The sequence below is a fragment of the Gossypium raimondii genome, chromosome 12, assembly GCF_025698545.1.
Source record: "Gossypium raimondii isolate GPD5lz chromosome 12, ASM2569854v1, whole genome shotgun sequence".
NCBI lineage: Eukaryota > Viridiplantae > Streptophyta > Magnoliopsida > Malvales > Malvaceae > Gossypium > Gossypium raimondii.
In genome coordinates this window covers 53838921-53856627 of record NC_068576.1, presented here as the reverse complement: position 1 = coordinate 53856627, position 17707 = coordinate 53838921, and the positions used below count along the sequence as shown (strand labels likewise).

Genomic DNA, 17707 nt, shown 5'->3' with positions numbered 1-17707 from the left:
TAAGGATTTGGGGCCAGGTCATGGTTTAGGGTTTAGATTAATTAGTATTTTTAATTTATATATTAAATAAGGTTTAGGGGTTAGGGATTCGGGATCAGGTTATGGTTTAGGATTTAGATTAATTAGTGTTTTTTAAGTTATTTATTAAATAATGTTTAGGGGTTAGGGGTCGGGTTGGGGATTGGGGTCAGTTATGATTTAAGGTTTTAGATTAATTAGTGTTTTTTAATTTATATATTAAATAAGGTTTAGGGGTTAGGGGTTAAAGGTTGGGGTTAGGGATTTGGGGTCGGGTTATGGTTTAGGGTTTAAATTAATTAGTGTTTTTAATTTACATATTAAATAATGTTTAGGGGTTATGGGTTAGGGGTTAAGGGTTAGGGGCCGAGTTAAGGATTCGGGGTTGGGTTATGGTTAGGGTTTAGACTAACTACTGTTTTTTAATTTATATATTAAATAAGGTTTAGAGGTTAGGGGTTTGGGGTCGGGTTATGGTTTATGATTTAGATTAATTAGTGTTTTTTAATTTATATATTAAATAAGGTTTAGGGATTAGGGGTTGAGTTAGGGATTCAGGTTTGGGTTATGGCTTAGGGGTTAGGGATTAGGGATTAGAGATTTGGGGTCGGGTTAGGGTTTAAGGTTTAGATTAATTAGTATTTTTAATTTATATATCAAATAAGTTCTTACATAATTGTAAAGATTATTAATTTGAAATTGATATGCAATATACAATAATTTGAATATAAAAAATTGTAAAATATGAGAGGTTTGGCGGTATTTATAGTAAAAACGCCGCTAACATGTATTATAATTTTCTAAAACGTTGTCATTTCATTACAAGAATGTGATTTATTAGTGGCGTTTCTTCTGTAAACGCCGGAAAAGGTAACATTAGCGGCGTTTATGACTAAAAACGCCGCAAAATATGTATTCAAAATTTTATATATGCCGTCGTTTCAGTTGAGGAGTTTAATTCTTTTAGTGTCATTTTTACGGAAAATGCCGTTATTATGTTTTAAAATTTTTCAAAACGGCACCGTTTATCTAGAGGAACGAAATTTTTTTTGTGACATTTTTAGTGAAAACGCCGCAAGGATTTATTAAAATTTGGCAAAGCGGCACCGTTTCTCTAGTGGAATAAAATCTTATAGTGGCATTTTTTAAGAAAACGGCGCAATAGTGAATTAATGTTTGCCAATTCAGCACCGTTTCTCTATTGGAATAAAATCTTATAGTGGCTTTTTTTAATAAAAAGCCGCAAACTGAATTAATGTTTGCCAATGCGGCGCCGTTTCTCTACTGGAATAAAATCTTGTAGTGCGCAAGATTGAATTAATGTTCCGCAAAATGTTCCCGTTTTGCTTCATGAAATGAATTTATACTGGCGTTTTTGCTCGAAACGTCGGAAATATGCATTAAAGTTTAATAAAACGGCACCGTTTTGCGTTCAATACTTTATTTTTTGGTGGCGTTTTTTATTTAAACGCCGCAAATATCAGAAAAAATAGCAGCGTTTTTCCCTAAAACGCCGCAATTATCTCTTAAAATTTATCTAAACGGCGCCGTTTTTTACACGGTATTAAACTTATCAGTTTTAACTTGCCTTATTGCGTTTACTGTCGGAAAATGAAGGAAATTTGGGAATTCAAAAAACGCAGAGGAAAGCTTGAATCGAAAGGGGAAAAAATACAAAGAAAAAGTTCCAGGGGAGAACTCAGAACCGAAGCAAGGGTTGATTCCATCTATCAAAGCTGCGAAATTTGTATCCCAGGTAACCATTTTTCTATCGATTGTCGATCTACATTTAGGGTTCTTGTTCTGTCAAATTTGGGATTTTTCCCGGTCATTATTCTTCTTTTTTCCTTTCTACTGAACTGTTTTAAAATGCTGCTATTTGTATGTGGATACGCATGAACAAGAGAAAGAAGCAGAGGAGAAGTCCAGCTACAACTGAACCGAAGGAAGGGTCGAATCGAGCATTCAAAGCTGCGAAATTCCGATCCCAGGTATGCCTTTTTCTGTCGATTGTGGGAGAAGCATATAGGGTTTTGTTTCTGTCAATTTTAGGGATTTTTTTCGATGGTTATTCTTTATTTTTCCTTGTTGCCTAACTGTTTTAAAAATGCCTAAATTTGTATGTGTATATGCATGGGTTCTATCATTGCTGTTTGGTTTAACTTCAATAAGGGAGGTAGATTCATTCGTAACTTAGATGATGCTCCCTTGCGCCCATTGAAATACAAAACTTTGTGGTTTTTAAGTTGAAGAATGCAATATGGTGGTCTTCCGAATGGGAGTTTCACTTAAGTCAAGCTCTACCAAAAACTGTAGTTGCTCAAAACAATAACAAATTAGATTTTATTATATTTCCCTTCCAAAGTTGTTCAAAAACTGTAGGTGTCTTGATTAGATTTTTAGTGCCTTTGAGGTTGAACACTTTTAACTTGTACAGGGGCTGCTGAAAACAATAATAATTTAGGTAGAAAAGAGAAACTAAGTAAACTAATTTTTGTTGCTAATTTTTAATCTTAATAAAATTTTAACCATTCATCTTAAATTAAGCTAAAAGACAGGGATAAGATGAATTAGTTTTTACTATATTTCCCTTCCAAAGTTGTTCAATGCGACTATATGGCAAGATATGTACTACAACAAGGTTGTCCAGTTGGAAGCTTGAAGGCAACGATTTTAAAGGATATCTTATCCATTTTTAGAAGCTGTAGCTCATTAGAAAGAAACTCGAAATTATCAAAGCTTGAGAGGCAATGGACTTTGAGCAATCTCAGTTTTTAATTTAATTATATTTTAATGATTCTCTGACGTTAACTTGTTTTTTTTGTTTGGTAATCAATATTCTGCCAAAAAGGAAAGAAAAAAAAAGGATTTTGCATGGTGATTTTGCATGGTGACGTTAATTCATGAATCCAACAAAGATTTTGCATTGTTCACATAACTTAAAAAGTGCAGTTGCTTCCAGGTTATGAGTTATGGAATACGTATAGCAAATGCTTACATTATTCTTTTCTTTTCTTTAATTTCATTATTCTTTTCTTTAATTTCATGCGACCAACTAGTAAAATACATAGCAAGTGCTTACATTATTAGTTTTATGCATTATTAGAATTTTATTGTTTTCAATTAAATTTTTTAATATACAGATTCAAAATTACCCTTGTAATTTATTTTTTTACTGTATTTTCCTAGTTATTTTTGTTATAGTTTGAAATTAATTGAATAGTATTAAATTCTTATGTATATGCGATGTGGGAAAAATCTTTAACAAATATATTAATAAAAAGCGATGTAAAAAATAAATGTCGTTTTGATTGAATTAGTAAAATCAACACACTAAAAATTATGATGTTTTAGATTTAAATCATGTCTGTTGTTCACTAGATAAAATGCCTAGAAGAAAAATGCGAGATTTAAGCATTGTCCGCAGAAACAAATAGTGAACAACAGACAGGAATTGGATCTTCGAATGTTCCGATTACACCTGAGGATCCTACAGAATTTTAAAGTAATTTTACATTTAATTTACATGCGTGTTGTCTTATAATTGATTTATTTTTCAAATTCTTATATAATAATATACCATTTTTCAGCTGAAAATGGTGGGAAGCGTAGAGGTTGTAACGAGGGAAGCAGAGCAGAGCAGAAAGTACGACGAACTCCAACAATAATTTTAGAATATGATGAAGATGTTTCAGCAGTTGCAACATCCGCCGTCATAGTGTATTGTATAAATATTTTTATCATTTTAACTTTTAACATTTTTAAAAATAATATGATTTATATTTGATTTATTGATATTAATATTATTTTATTTGTTTAATTTAAAATATTATATAGATTTATTGCTTTTGGCTGGTTTAGATTGGGTTGATTTTGATTTGTTGCTATAAGAGGGCTGAAAATATGAAAAATTTTATTTTACAAAAATTTCAAAATTAGTGTCGTTTTTAAAAAAAGTACCGCTAAAGGTCACCAAACAATAGCGGCGTTTGTGGGAAAAGCGCCGCTAAAGAACATGATCTTTAGCGGCGTTTATTTCTATAAACGCCACAAACATTAGCGACGTTGTCTATAACGACATTTTTTGCGACGCTTCCAAATACTTTTAGTGGCGCTAAAAAGTACTGCTAAAAGCCTAAAAAACCGTCGCTAAAAGTCTGTTTTGGTGTAGTTTATCTCTATGAAAATATAATTGGATTAACATTCAAAATCAAATATTTAGATTCTTTGGACGAAGCAGGAAAATTACTTTAAGAGATTAAAGATAAATTATAAATTATTGAGAAGGTCAAAGTATAATTTTATCATTATGTAAATGTATAATTTTATAAAAAATTAAAGAATTAAATTAATAATCTACCAATTTTAAGGGGCCAAGACCAGTACCTAATCTTTACCTTCACGGATTTGGATAATAAGAATTCCGCAACTTTCATATGAAGGATTTCAAATTATTCAAATATATACTGCATAAAATTAAACTTGTGAGACGTAGAAGGAAACAATTTTATTATAAATTCTGATCATATCTGTTCTTTTTGACAGAATACCTAAAATTATTCATAGCTTCTCCCTAACCCATAAATAAGAGGATTATACGCTTCAGTGTACTAAAACCCACGTCCTTCTATACTGATAATAATATTAATGCCAATCAAGGTAAAACTCAATCAGCTAACTTGGACTATATTTCAGCAAAGTAAAATTAAGCACATTTCTTAGACAGGCTGGGCTTTGTTCAAGGCTGCAAAAAAAGCCCAAGTTTAATCATTAACGTTCCCGATTTTTTTTTCTTTTAAGCTTTTTTTTCTCTCAATTTATGTAGAAAAAGTGAGTTTTTTTTTTTAATTTAACCATTCATTTATGGATTCCCTTGTTTCTCAACATAGACCAGCCTACTGAGTTGGGGCATCTGAGTTGACTCCGGCAATTCTCTCAGCATAATAGGTAAATCTTCAATTTTTATTCCTCTATTCCTTTATAATTTTAGATTTTGACTGTTTAGAGAGCCTCGCCAGTTTAGTAAAATATCGTTTTTTAAAGAAATAAATCTACTCTATTTCCAAGGATTTTCAGTGATTTTATTGTTATGAATCTGTGTTATGATTTTTATTTTTGCATGTTCTGAAAATTAAGATTCAAGAAGCAAAACTCATAAATTTTATGTAATTGATAGTGGAATCATGAATATTTTATTGTTTATCACTTAAAAGGCTGAAAACTATTATGTTTGGTTGCTGAGAAAATGACCGATAGTGTAGGAAATAATGAAAATAAATATAAAAAGAAAGGAATTTTTAAAATCATTGAGGTAAGGAAGTGAAAATTTTCATGTTTAAAATCTTGAATTTGTCTTTTGCTGTATTGGCAGATGTCATATTCAAGGGAAGGAAGGTCAGTTCCCCCCCCCCTCCTCTTTTCTTAGGTGATTTTGTTTTGATGTAAGTAAATTGAATTTTCCTTCAAACTGACACTTTCAGGTCGGTTTCTCCGGGAAGAAGACGTCAGCCTAGGTCTGGTAGGAGTCGCTCCAGGTCTAGGTATATGAAAGCTTAGTTATTTGTTTATTTTAGTATATTAGTATCATGTATTATCTGGCTTTTACAGTTTAAATTGTTTGTAGTGATTTAGTTTTTATTGCCCCAGGAGCCGTGAATCTCAGGATGCATCCAATCCAGGAAATAACTTATATGTTACTGGGTTATCCACAAGAGTTACTGCTGTTGATCTCGAGAAGTATTTCAGCAATGAAGGAAAGGTATGGAGTGATTGTTTATGGAGACAACATGCTTTGTTCTTTCAAGTGCTTCAATTTCTTTTATGTCTCTCGATAAAGAGGTAATTTCGGGGTTGTGCTTCAAGTTGTAGTATGAACCATCAACCTTGTTTTCATTAAGAACCTCCATTGTAGTGAAAAAAAGTATAAATCAATATAACGAGAATTCCCTTAGGATCTTAAGTGAGTGGAGGATTTAGATCTGATGAATTTTTGTTCCAGGTTTTGGAGTGCCATCTAGTTACTGATCCACACACCAAAGAATCTCGTGGATTTGCTTTCGTGACCATGGAAACTGTTGAGGGTGCAGAGCGCTGCATCAAGTATCTGAATCGTTCAGTGCTTGAAGGTCGATTAATCACTGTGGAAAAGGTATTAATTTCTACGAAGGATCGAGTTGTTAGTCTATACCGAAGCTAAATCGTTTATATAGAATTTTATCTTAACTTCTTCTTTCTTCCGAAGTGTTGCCTGATAAATTTTGGCAGCAGGTCTTGTATGTGTAGCTTCATCGAAAACTAAGCTCTTAACAGTTCAACCTGTACCCTCTCACGACATGAGTTCTGCATCGACATTCCAAACTCATGGATTCAAACTCACTATTTTGCAGAAGGTTGCATGCCCTTTTTTCCTTTTCCACAACAGTAACAGTATCTGGAGAGGCTGTTTATTATTTTTCAATTTTGAAATACCCGCCTGACATGCATGTTTCATCAATTTTTTTGGTCTTTTCTTGCTTGTTCCGTGAAGGTGAATATCCTATCATATTCATTACAATAAAGATCTTGCATGGTTGTAATACTTAAGAAATTTTTTGTTGGTTATGTAAACCTCTTGTGTATGTCAATATCATGTAATGTAGGCAACTGTCTTTTATTTTCAGATAAGGGGAATGGTTTAGTGGTTGTCCAGGAATTGAACCCGAGATTGGTGTTAACTGAAGACTTAATATTAAGTCCTTGCAACTCTACCCATGGTTCAGTCAACATAGGAACTTTTTTCAGTTTGTGGTGATAATAACTATTTTGAGTAAATCACCAGTTCTCGCTGTATCTGCCATATTTTAACTTTTGAGCTAACAATGCAGGCAAAAAGGTCCCGAGGAAGAACACCGACACCTGGGAGGTATCAAGGTGTGCGAGATAGAAGAGGTGGATACTAGTATTTTTTTTTTATTGCTTTTTTTGGAAATTCTTTATGATGTTTTCAAGTTTCACCCTTGTCATTTATTCTTATATGTTAATCAACATGCCAAAATTACACAGGACAAGGCCACAGACGGTCTCGTAGCTATTCACCTCGACAAAACGACAGAGATTATCATTCAAGGGGTAGACGAGGGAGACCCCGTTCTCGTTCTCCATATGGTAGGAGAAGAGATGATCCTGACTTACATAGGAGGCGCAGAGAGCGCTCCTTGTCTGGTGATGGCAGTGGTCATCGTAGATGAGAGAAATTTCATTCTCCATATCGACGGAGAAGCGATAAATATGACTTTATATTGGGAGGGCGCGCTCAGAGGGCACTCCCTTGTGTGGGATCATTATGAATGTCACCCTTTTATCTCATCTATCTGAATGTTTATTATATTTATGATGTGCCCTAAACTTGGCTTTGTTTTTTGCAATTAGATACGAGTGATTCAAAGATGAAAAATAAAAAAGGGGTTTCTCCAAAAACCACTAGAGCATGTGAAAGTGTGATGAACATTTGGACTTTGATTTTGAGTGGACAGCAAGCAAAGCCTTTAACCAGCACTACTCCTTTTGCTTTATTTAGTAGAACATGTTGGGATCGATTTTTGAGGGAAAATAACTTGACATATTGAGATGAGACAAATGTGTCCAAGAATTTATTAGAAAAATATCCATAAGCAAGTAAATTACTATGTTAGGCCCAGAAGGATTTTATTATTTTATAAAATTATAATGCTTGGTAAAAATTAAGTTATTACATTTATTTTAATTTTTTTTAAAATCTAATATTCTTGAACGAGTAAAATATTACAAAGTTTGCGATCTATATGTAATTAAGATTAAATTTAAATGTATTTTGTTAAGTAATGAACTAAGATTTTAGATTGATTTGTAGGTAATATCTTTATCATATGATTATTAATATAATTATATTAAATAGTATATGTATCCAAATTAAATTTGTTAAGAAACCCCAATTTAGAATTAAAAATTAAAAACAAAATTGAAAAGAGGGGAAACATGTAAGGTTAGGAATTAGGGTAATGGCCCACACTTTGGGAAAAAATCTGGTTGAAGGGCGGACTTCAAATCAATTCATTTCAAAACTTCAAAAATAAATTTATTTATTTGGATGAAAATTATAAAATCTTTCGAATTTTGTAAGAAAGTTCCAAGTGGACTTGCTTAAATACCGTATTTAGATTCTACCTAAAAATTTACATTTCAAATTTATTTCATAATTTCATTTCATTTAATTCTAAAATATATTTATTGAGGGAATGTTGGATTTTTTGTGAAAATTTTTGGAGTATCGTCTGTCGGGAGTCAATAGACCTCTCAATAGTAGATGTATTGTGCGTAGGTTGCTTATGTTTAGTTTCCCAATTTTGTCTTCTTAGGGCACGAATTTAAACTCTACTAAGATCAAATGATCACATTCCTTTGGTGGACGAGCTACTCTCACTCTGTGAACCCATCAAGGACTCTCCGCAAAGTTGAGAAACAAAACTCAAAGATAAAATCGAGCACAAATACCCTAGGCACAATACCTCCATCGTTAAGAGGTCCATTTGCTCCCAACATATGACATTTTGAATACTTCTTTTAGAACGAGTCTCACCTCCTCAAGTGGTACCACGATTAAATATTTCCCACCACGGTTAAGTGTTCACATTTCCTTGGTGGATGAGGTGCTCCCACTTTGTGAACATATCGAGGGTCTTTGCGAAATCTAAAGAGAAAACTCAAGGATAAATTTGAGTATAGACACCCCATGCGCAATACCTCTATCGTCGAGAGGTCTATCAACTCCCAGCGAAAGACACTTCGAAGATTTTTCTTGAAGCAAGTATGACTTCCCCAACAATATTTTTTTATATTCTATATTAGTGAAAGTACTTATATATTTATATTGTTTATTTTTAATACCTATGGTTTTTTTTTTTTGGCTTAATACACATTTTAGTCCTTGAAGTATTTCTTTTTCCCGCTTTGATCCTTAAAGTAATTTTTGACCTACTTCAATCCCTAATGATATCAAACGCTCCCGGTTTAGTCCTTTGGATATTAAAAAAACTAGATAATCAATTATATGTTATCACATGTCATACAAATTACGTTGTTGTGACGTCATCATTCTAAAAGCCTTTAAAATATTTAAAAATTGCAAAAAAAAAATTATAAAATTATAGGAATGCAAAAAATATATAAAAGATAAAAAAATACTAAAGTACATTTACTAAAGCTTGAACATGAGATCATTGTCATACTGGAATTATTTTATATTTCAATAATTGAATTTTATAGTTGATATATTTTTAGATGATAAATTTATTTAGCGAACTTAATTTATTTTAGTGATAATGGTAAATTTTCTTCATTTTAAAAATATCTAATGTAATATTTGAATTTTTATCTTCATGTCCATTCCTGACGAAATTTAAACCAACCATATAATGCCACGACACATTGTGAGCCGATGAAGAATAACAAAACAATCAAAAGAGACTTACAAAAAAGTTTTACTTTTCCTTTTTTAAAGGTCAAAAGCAAAAATATATTAAATAATAATATTACTCAACAGTGATAACATATATATGTAGTTTATTTTAGAACCCAAAATAACATTATTATTTAATGTATTTATAATATAAATATTTTTCCATTGTTCATTTTTAATCATGATACAAAAATAAATTTTAGAATATTTTATTTATCTTTTAGTGATTATTATTCACACTAATTATGTAAAATTAAATAGTATTATAAAAATAAAAATATACATATATTTATGAACGTATTTAACCAAAATCTGGTATTTATACAAGTATGTACAGGTGTAATAGTACCTAATAAATATGTGACAGCTGGATCTCAAACACGTGTACTTCACATGCTTCTCCTTTTTCGGGAGCAACCGGTCATCGGCTTGGCTATGCATGGGAACAAAATCGGCGGCTTGGATATTAGATGTGCTAAACTAAATGACAAAGTTGCCCACTGTCAGAATAATCAGTTGAATCCTAGCCGTTAAAAATCGCTGTCGGACGTCTTGTAAACAACTCTAGGAATAAAGATATCCAACAAATTAAAATCGCTTAATATTATTATGCAAAACCCTCTCAATAAAAATATTTTTTAGTTTATATTTAATTGAAAATTCTTAAAATAATTTAATGTTTTTTCTAAATGTAATAAATCCAACTTTTGGACAAACTTGTTAATTAAATTTGTGAATATACTTTACACACTTTTTTATTATTATAGAGATTGGATCAATTTAATTTTAAATGAATAAATTTAATTTTTATTATATTTTTAAAAATAATTAAATAATATGTCAAATATGAATAGAATTAACATTTATTGTATAATAAAGTTGTATTTTAAAACTTTTTATGGTTACGCAAAAAATATCTAGTTTGAAATAAAAAGGGATGATCTCGCATTGGTACATGTACTTTCATAAAACGTCTAATGTGATACCTGAACTATTAATATGTGTCATATCATGGTACATATACTTTCATAAAATGTCCAATGCGACACTTATACTTTGAAAATGTCCAATATAGAAGTACCATGGTGACATTTTATGGAAGTACATGTACCACAATGGACAATTTGTGGAAGTGGATGTGCCACATTGGATATTTTATAATAGTACAAGTAGCAAATATGACATCATCCCTAATAAAAATAATAATTTTCATATCATTTTTTAAACATAAAATGCTAGCTTCATTTATCTTATTTGATTTTTTTAAGCAATACATGGATTAAATTGATACATTTAATGGTACGAAGACTAATTTGATTCAGTCTTTGTAATAAAAGGACTTTGCAGGTACTTTTGTCACAGACCGCGGATCAATATCAGCGACAGATGCACATGGAACAACCCATTGAGATCAATTGATTAAATGAGACTCATTTGACCCACTTGAATTGGTTTGATTCATGTAACATACGAAAAAATCCATCTATTTGAAGTTTTTATGGCCCAATGAAACATTCTAGTAAAGTAGAGCTATCATGATGAATATTGTAAATCTTAAGGGATAAGATTGTATAATGTTTAAATCCCTTAGGACTTGCATATTGTAGATGGATTCTAATATTAGCCTCGATGTAATTTAAATTGTACCATTGAATTGGGGGAGCTCAACTATACAAATAGACACATTCTCTCTCATTTAAATTTTTTTATGATAAACTACAAAAATAGTCACTTTTGTTTGCCTCATATTACATTTTAATCACTTATGTTTGAAATCTTACGTTTTAGTCACTTACGTTATCGTTTTGTTACGAAGTGGTCACTCTGTCGTTAAGCTCCGTTAACTCATTAACTGCAATCATACGTGGCAATCCGAATGAGTTTTAAGTGCCAACTTGAATGTCAAACTGGGACGAGAATAGGTTTTTAATTAAATAAATTTAATTAATCGAAAATTTTAAATTAATTACACTTTAAACTGAAGAAAAACCATTCGTCTCATTTTTCTTTTAGTTTTCTTTTCCATTTTGATTTGAAAACTATTCTCATCTCAGTTAGACATCAAAGTTGGCATTTAAAACCTATTTGGATTGCCACGTAGGATAGTCGCTAGGGAGGTAACAAAGCTTAACAGCAGAGTGATCACTTCGTAACAAAACAATAACATAAGTGATTAAAACGTAACACTTCAAACATAAATGATTAAAATGTATTTTTGTACTTTACCCATTTTTTTAATAAAATACTCAATGTTTGAATTAAGTCATTTGGGTTTTAGAATTAGATTATTACGCATTCAAGTAATTTATAGTTATTTGTCTAAATTATTTTAAGTTTGAAATACTTCAAATTCGGGGTTTCTCTAATTTTGAATATTTTAAAATTGTATCAATTTCATACTCGAATCCATTCAAGTAGAAACTGGATGAGTTTAAATGATTAATTTTCATAATTAAATTAAAATAAATAAAATTTAAGTTAAGTTTCAGTATTAGTCCATGTACTTTACAAAAGTCGTGGATTTAATCCTTGTATTTTTCTTTGATAAATTTTAGTCCCTATATTCTTCAAATTCTAGAATTTTGATCCCAACTGAAACCATGGGAGTTAAATCCATTTGGTCAAATTTAATTATTGGACCTATACTATATATACAATTGCAAATTTAGCCCACATACTCCAATTGGATCTCTCTATGTCCTTATACTTTTCAAATTCTAAAATTTCAAGATCGATGTAAATGATAATCGTTAATCTATTACATGAATCTTTAGTGAGTAATATGTAAAAATAACAAGTTGACATGACATTACACATATGATAATATGTTCGCATAATAGATTTTGAAAATATCATAACTTAGGCCATGCTTGATAAACTGAAAAATTAAGTGTTAAAAATAAGTACTAAAAAATTAAATATTGAATTTAAGTTATAAAATATGTTTGGTGTTTTATTTAAAATTAAACACTAAATACAACTAAAATTTTGACAGAGAATAATATAATCATAAATGAAATAAAATAAAATAAAATACCATTAAATTTACTCTCTATTTAAGTGATACATAGGTCCCTATCTACTTATCATTATATACACTTTTTTTTGTAGCAAAAAATCTATCCAATAGGTTTCATTGTGGGTTATCAAACGCTTTTGAAAAATTAAGTTATGAAAATATTAATTCACAGTTGATTGATTTTTCTTCAACACTTTATCAAACAAAATGAATTCAATGGTTAAGATTTGTCGAGGACTATAAATTCTTAAAGAATAAAAATTAAAATTGATCAAATTAAAATATAAATACTAAATTCATAATCTTCATAAAATATAAAAGGGTCAAATTTTGTAATTAGACCCGTACTTTGCGTAAATTGTAAATTTTGTACATGTACTTTAATTTTAGCTCGTTTACTTTTCGAATTTCGAAATTTTAGTATTGATTCAATGGTAACAATTAAATCCGTATGGTTAAATTATGTCATCAGTCCTATATTTTGATTAAAGTTATGATTTAGTCCGCATTTGCATATTAGATCATTCTCAGTGACTATAATTTTTGAATTTCAAAATTTTAGTTTTAATTACCGTTGTTAAATCCATTAGCTAATTTTTTGTGAGTAATATATGAAAACAACAAACAGACATAGCATTACACGCGATAATATATTTGATATATCAAATTTCAAAATAATACAAAGACCAAAAATGACAAAATTAAAGTATAAAAGAAAATACGAGGTGTAATAACAAAAGTTTACAAAAAAAAATAATAGCAGAATTTAACCTAAAATAGAAATTCAAACTAATGAAGTTAGGAACAAAATTAAGGGATTTAAGCTTAGGGGGTATGGCGACACACCACAACATTTAACGCAGTCATGAAGAATTCGTGTGCGGGAGAGTGCGTAGGTAAGAATAGGAACCATGCAAAACAATTTCCTCACCAAACAAATAAATCCAATGGGACCCACACTATCACTTCCATATCCCTCTGGGTCCCACATCCATTGAATACCGCCACTCCGCTCATTATAGCCGTTAGCCGAGCCATTTTCAACATAATAAAACTCAATGGCGTATTGCATTGCCCGGTTACAAAAGGAAAACGAAAGGACCGACCGTACGACACCATGGCAGGTCGTTTCCCATGGCAGTTGATAAGCATTCACTGTGCTTTCTCTCTCCCCCTTTCCCATTTTTCGATTCAAACTTTTCTTTTCTCTCGAAAACCTCTGCGTTTACAGTTTCTCTCTTTGCTCAACTAATAGGCGTTTTTCTTTCCCCCTCTTTTTATTTTTATTAGAAAGAAATGCTTACAAACCCAATTTTCTGAACCCGAAATCCAGTATCCCCGACCCGTAAAACACATTCCTTGTTTTGTACTGTGTTTTTCTTCTTTCTTTTGAATCGTTTTGCATTTTTATCGTGTTCTTCAGGTACCATCAGAATTTTTTTTCTTCTAATTTTGGGGTTTCTTTTATTCCATGCAAGATTCTTTTATAAAATAGCCTTTTAGGCTTTATGTTTTAATGGATTGTATACCAAATAGCTTCTTAATTCTCACTTGGGTTTTAGCTGTTTTGTTTATTGAATTTGAGCATAACGCTGAAAGTGACTAATAGCGTTCTTTTTCTTTTTAAATGCCAAAATTCTGACCTTTTTCAACTTTTGTTTTACTAAAGTTTCCTCAAAGAAAATGCGGCCAAGAGAATCTTACATCTTCTTCTGTTCTATCTATCTCTTTTCTTCTTAGATTAATGGAGGGTTTTAGAATGTAACCAGTTTTTTTTTTCTGATGCTTCCTTTAAATGGTTCATGAGTGTTTTTTTTTTTTTAAGTTTTTGTTCTATAGTTAAAATTTCTAAGCAACCAAACGTAATTGTCTTCATTGGTCTACTTTTTCTTGGCTATTGATATTTATAATCCAGCTTTTTAAAAAGTTATTTTTTCCCACCATGGGTTGGTGACTAATATATTGCAAATTGGATTGTTTTCAACTTTAAAGTTCTTAATACAAAAAAGGGTTTTAAGTTTTAATCCATTTCTGCTTGTTTCAGGTGATATGAGCGGAAGCTTAATGATGAGATAGCATTAGCATCGTCTTCTTTTTCGTGGGAGTTCATTTATTGAGATCAATTAAAGTCTCGTGAACCAGTGATCGGTTTCTCTGAAGACAAAACCCGCATTCATTTCTTCCTCTAAATATTCGTGTCAGTGATCAACCTTTCTCTTCTCTGGCTTCTATTTAGTTAATCTTTACGATTCTCTCTGTACTTCATTAAAAAAAACCTTGTCCTTTTTTACAGAATCATAACCTAAGACTCAGAATCTTCCATTAATAAAACAAAAACAAACGTGGAAACTGATGGAGCTGATGGGGTTTTTGATTAGCTAAAGTCAGCTGCTTATTCCTCTAAGTTAGCTTTGTCTCGACAATTATTAACAAAAATGTTGGAGCATGAACTGTGTTCTTCTCGGGTTCTGTCGCCGTTCAGGGAAGAAAGCGGCGATGAAGAGCTTTCGGTTCTTCCGAGACACACAAAAGTTATTGTCACGGGAAATAATAGAACAAAATCTGTATTGGTTGGCTTGCAAGGCGTGGTCAAGAAAGCTGTGGGCCTAGGTGGTTGGCACTGGCTGGTATATTTTCAGCTTTACTTTCATTTATCATTATTATAGTCTCTTCTCTTTTTTTTTCCCTTTTAAATTCCACTATTTGATGCAAATTCTCTCCATAGTCAATATATATCAATGATTAAGTTGTTTTGCACACTGATTTTTGTAGCTTTAACTTTTGATTAGTTTTCTATAGCTTTTAGTCCGACAGGATGGACCAGACATCAACTTTGTTGTGTTTATGATGTTGTTTCCTTAATAATATTGTTTATATATGTGATTGAAGAATCTTGTTTTGTGACCATTTTCAAGGTTTTGAAGAATGGGGTTGAAGTTAAGCTTCAGAGGAATGCATTGAGTGTGTTGGAACATCCTACAGGGAATGAAGTAGATGATGATCCTGATTTTGATAACTCGAGCAGTGGATCGGACATTGGCGAGAAGGACCGCGATTTCCGTAAGTCAAACGAATGTTCTTAACCTTCTGTTTTGTTTTTTCATGTTAACAGATCATGCCCCTTCATGTTTTTTTTTTTTTGCTTTTGGACAGCTAGTAACATTGAGTTCCACAGGCCTGCCAAACCCAGAGTTCGAAATACAAAACCATGGCTGCCATCTGCATCCATGAAATCAACGAATCGTACAGGTTACAGAGATGTTCAATCCATTATTCATGCAACACAATCGGTTAGTATAAGCCAAAATTTGCAGTATGTATCATCTATGCCATTGTTTTATGATTCTAAATATACTTGTATCATGTGTTCCTAATTTTGAAGGTAAATTTGGCAAGACTCGACACTGACTCCTTGCGAAGATATTGCAGGCACTTCAAACTTGTCGGTCCCTACTAACTCTCGCCTTCAATGAATTATTATATTTATCGAATTCATCGAATTCATCGAATTCATGGGGTTCTTTTATCTTTATTTGAAGGGAAGCATCAATGGTTATTCACCAAGGGAACAAATACTTAATACGGTGCAGCGGCATTTTGTGTCACAGGTCAGTTCTCTTCTCTGTTAAGAGGCTCATGCGCACATACAAATGTGCCGTATTTTCACGGCTTTCGTTGAATCTAACATCCTTTCTTTCGATACAGCCAGCGCTAAATGAGGTTAAGGTGATCTCGGAATTCATCACCGCTGCTAAGAGACTGAAAACTGACGACGCGCAGAGTGAGCAACTATGAATGTTTTCATCATTGTATGTAGGACATACATATTTTAGCGCTCTAACCTTAGATTAGAAAAAAGACTAATTCGGCAAGAGTTGTCGATTGACCGACCGGATTTCTCCCCGGTTTCTCTAACTTTGTAATATAGGGCTTATGCCCTTTGTTAGTTTCCAGTACATCTACCATTCCCATTAGTTCATATATCCTTATACAACCTATCCTTTAATGAACTACACTAAAACTATTGCTGCTGAAAATAGTTGATATGTGTTATCAATTGCCCATATGGGGGGTGGCATAACATCAAATGGATGGTCAGATCATAGTCTCTAAACCCTGAATATATTTATATATATCGACATATCTAAGCCGCATTAAATCATATTATAACTCAAATAACATGATACCATAATCAACACATTTATCAAATAATATTTCAATATAAATAGCATCACCTGATCACAATGCAAACAGTTATATACATATGTTAGCGTAATTTGAACAAATTAAGGAATTGAGTTCGTACTTTGATTCTTGTTTGACATCATTATTGTTCGATTATATTTAGTTATTTAATAAAATATAAATCAAAGTCAAATTATAAGAGCACAAATCGAGTTCGTAGCCTGTTGCCTGTTTTCGCCTTTGATCCTCGATGTCGCGATCTCATCGTTAACTTGTGAATTTTGAATAGACAAAAAAAGCTTGGAAAACTTTCAATTTCTTTATTTCTTTCCTTTCTTTGGTTCCAGTGGTGAAAGGATGAGGATAATGGTCACCTCTCCACTCTCCCACTTATCATATTATAAATATGTACTTAGTTAATTTAACATTAATTAAACTTTAATTTATTAGTTAAAAATATGGTTTAATGATGGATAATGGACTTTGATGATATAATCATACGAAAACATTTCTACGAATTATAATTGGTTTAATTTTTCATAGTCCTTGATAAAATTGCATATTAAAGACTTTCAATTCTCTTCAATTAAATCTCACTATAATTTTCGTCACTTTGTAATTTAATAGCTTAATCAATTTAATCACTCGGTATATTAATATTATTATTTCCTACTGAACACATAATTATTTTAACTAAATTTTCAATCAACTCATTTTGCAGAGTTGGATTTCAAAATTGAAGTTTCTGGCGCTGAATAAAATCAGGTCGTCAGACACTACGCGTTGTTAGTATCGGTGGGCCACTTGTTAAGTAATAGCTGGATTCGACCTTTTCGGTATTTTGCTGGTTGGGAGACCCACGATAGTTTCAAAGACTTGGAGCTCGTCATTGGAGTAGGCTGGGCTGCTTGACGCATTTGATTGCTAGTTTTACTAAGGAGGTTAAAGTGTGGAATCGGGACCCCTTTGGAATAATAGGTAAAAAACACAAGAGGTTAGTTGTTGGACGTCTA

At 31.7% G+C, this 17707-nt stretch overlaps 2 protein-coding genes and 1 long non-coding RNA gene across 7 annotated transcripts; all 3 read left to right on the top strand.

Moving 5' to 3' along the window:
• The first annotated feature begins 1605 nt into the window (after positions 1–1605).
• On the top strand, positions 1606–3845 carry LOC105762276 (uncharacterized). The gene is made up of 3 exons (XR_008191844.1): positions 1606–1774; positions 1923–2009; positions 3609–3845. It is a non-coding gene; the product is annotated as an uncharacterized LOC105762276 (long non-coding RNA).
• A 981-nt stretch (positions 3846–4826) lies between these two features.
• On the top strand, positions 4827–7551 carry LOC105765242 (serine/arginine-rich splicing factor SR45a). The gene is made up of 7 exons (XM_012584244.2): positions 4827–4965; positions 5390–5412; positions 5499–5558; positions 5665–5776; positions 6017–6166; positions 6882–6945; positions 7060–7551. The coding sequence occupies exons 2-7, from the start codon at positions 5390–5392 to the stop codon at positions 7242–7244; spliced, it is 594 nt and encodes a 197-aa protein (XP_012439698.1). The 5' UTR covers positions 4827–4965; the 3' UTR covers positions 7245–7551.
• Positions 7552–13656: 6105 nt separating this feature from the next.
• LOC105765240 (uncharacterized) lies at positions 13657–16490 on the top strand. 5 transcript variants are annotated; one of them, XM_052624816.1, is made up of 8 exons: positions 13657–13932; positions 14554–14706; positions 14803–15136; positions 15425–15569; positions 15663–15799; positions 15892–15951; positions 16054–16117; positions 16219–16490. In XM_052624816.1, the coding sequence occupies exons 3-7, from the start codon at positions 14945–14947 to the stop codon at positions 16087–16089; spliced, it is 570 nt and encodes a 189-aa protein (XP_052480776.1). In that variant the 5' UTR covers positions 13657–13932; positions 14554–14706; positions 14803–14944; the 3' UTR covers positions 16090–16117; positions 16219–16490. The 5 variants fall into 5 exon arrangements, with proteins under 5 accessions (XP_052480776.1, XP_012439696.1, XP_052480775.1 ...); XM_012584242.2 differs by having other exon boundaries at positions 16215–16490; XM_052624815.1 differs by having other exon boundaries at positions 16049–16117.
• The last annotated feature ends 1217 nt before the right edge of the window (positions 16491–17707 follow it).

Coding starts and splice junctions, on each gene's coding strand:
- LOC105765242 (XM_012584244.2), top strand. CDS start 5,390: ATGTCATATTCAAGGGAAGGAAG. Junction 5,777..6,016: donor ATTTCAGCAATGAAGGAAAG/GTATGGAGTGAT, acceptor TTTTTGTTCCAG/GTTTTGGAGTGCCATCTAGT. Junction 6,946..7,059: donor AGGTGTGCGAGATAGAAGAG/GTGGATACTAGT, acceptor AAAATTACACAG/GACAAGGCCACAGACGGTCT.
- LOC105765240 (XM_012584239.2), top strand. CDS start 14,945: ATGTTGGAGCATGAACTGTGTTCTTCTCGGGTTCTGTCGCCGTTCAGG. Junction 15,137..15,424: donor TAGGTGGTTGGCACTGGCTG/GTATATTTTCAG, acceptor ACCATTTTCAAG/GTTTTGAAGAATGGGGTTGA. Junction 15,952..16,048: donor ATTGCAGGCACTTCAAACTT/GTCGGTCCCTAC, acceptor CTTTATTTGAAG/GGAAGCATCAATGGTTATTC.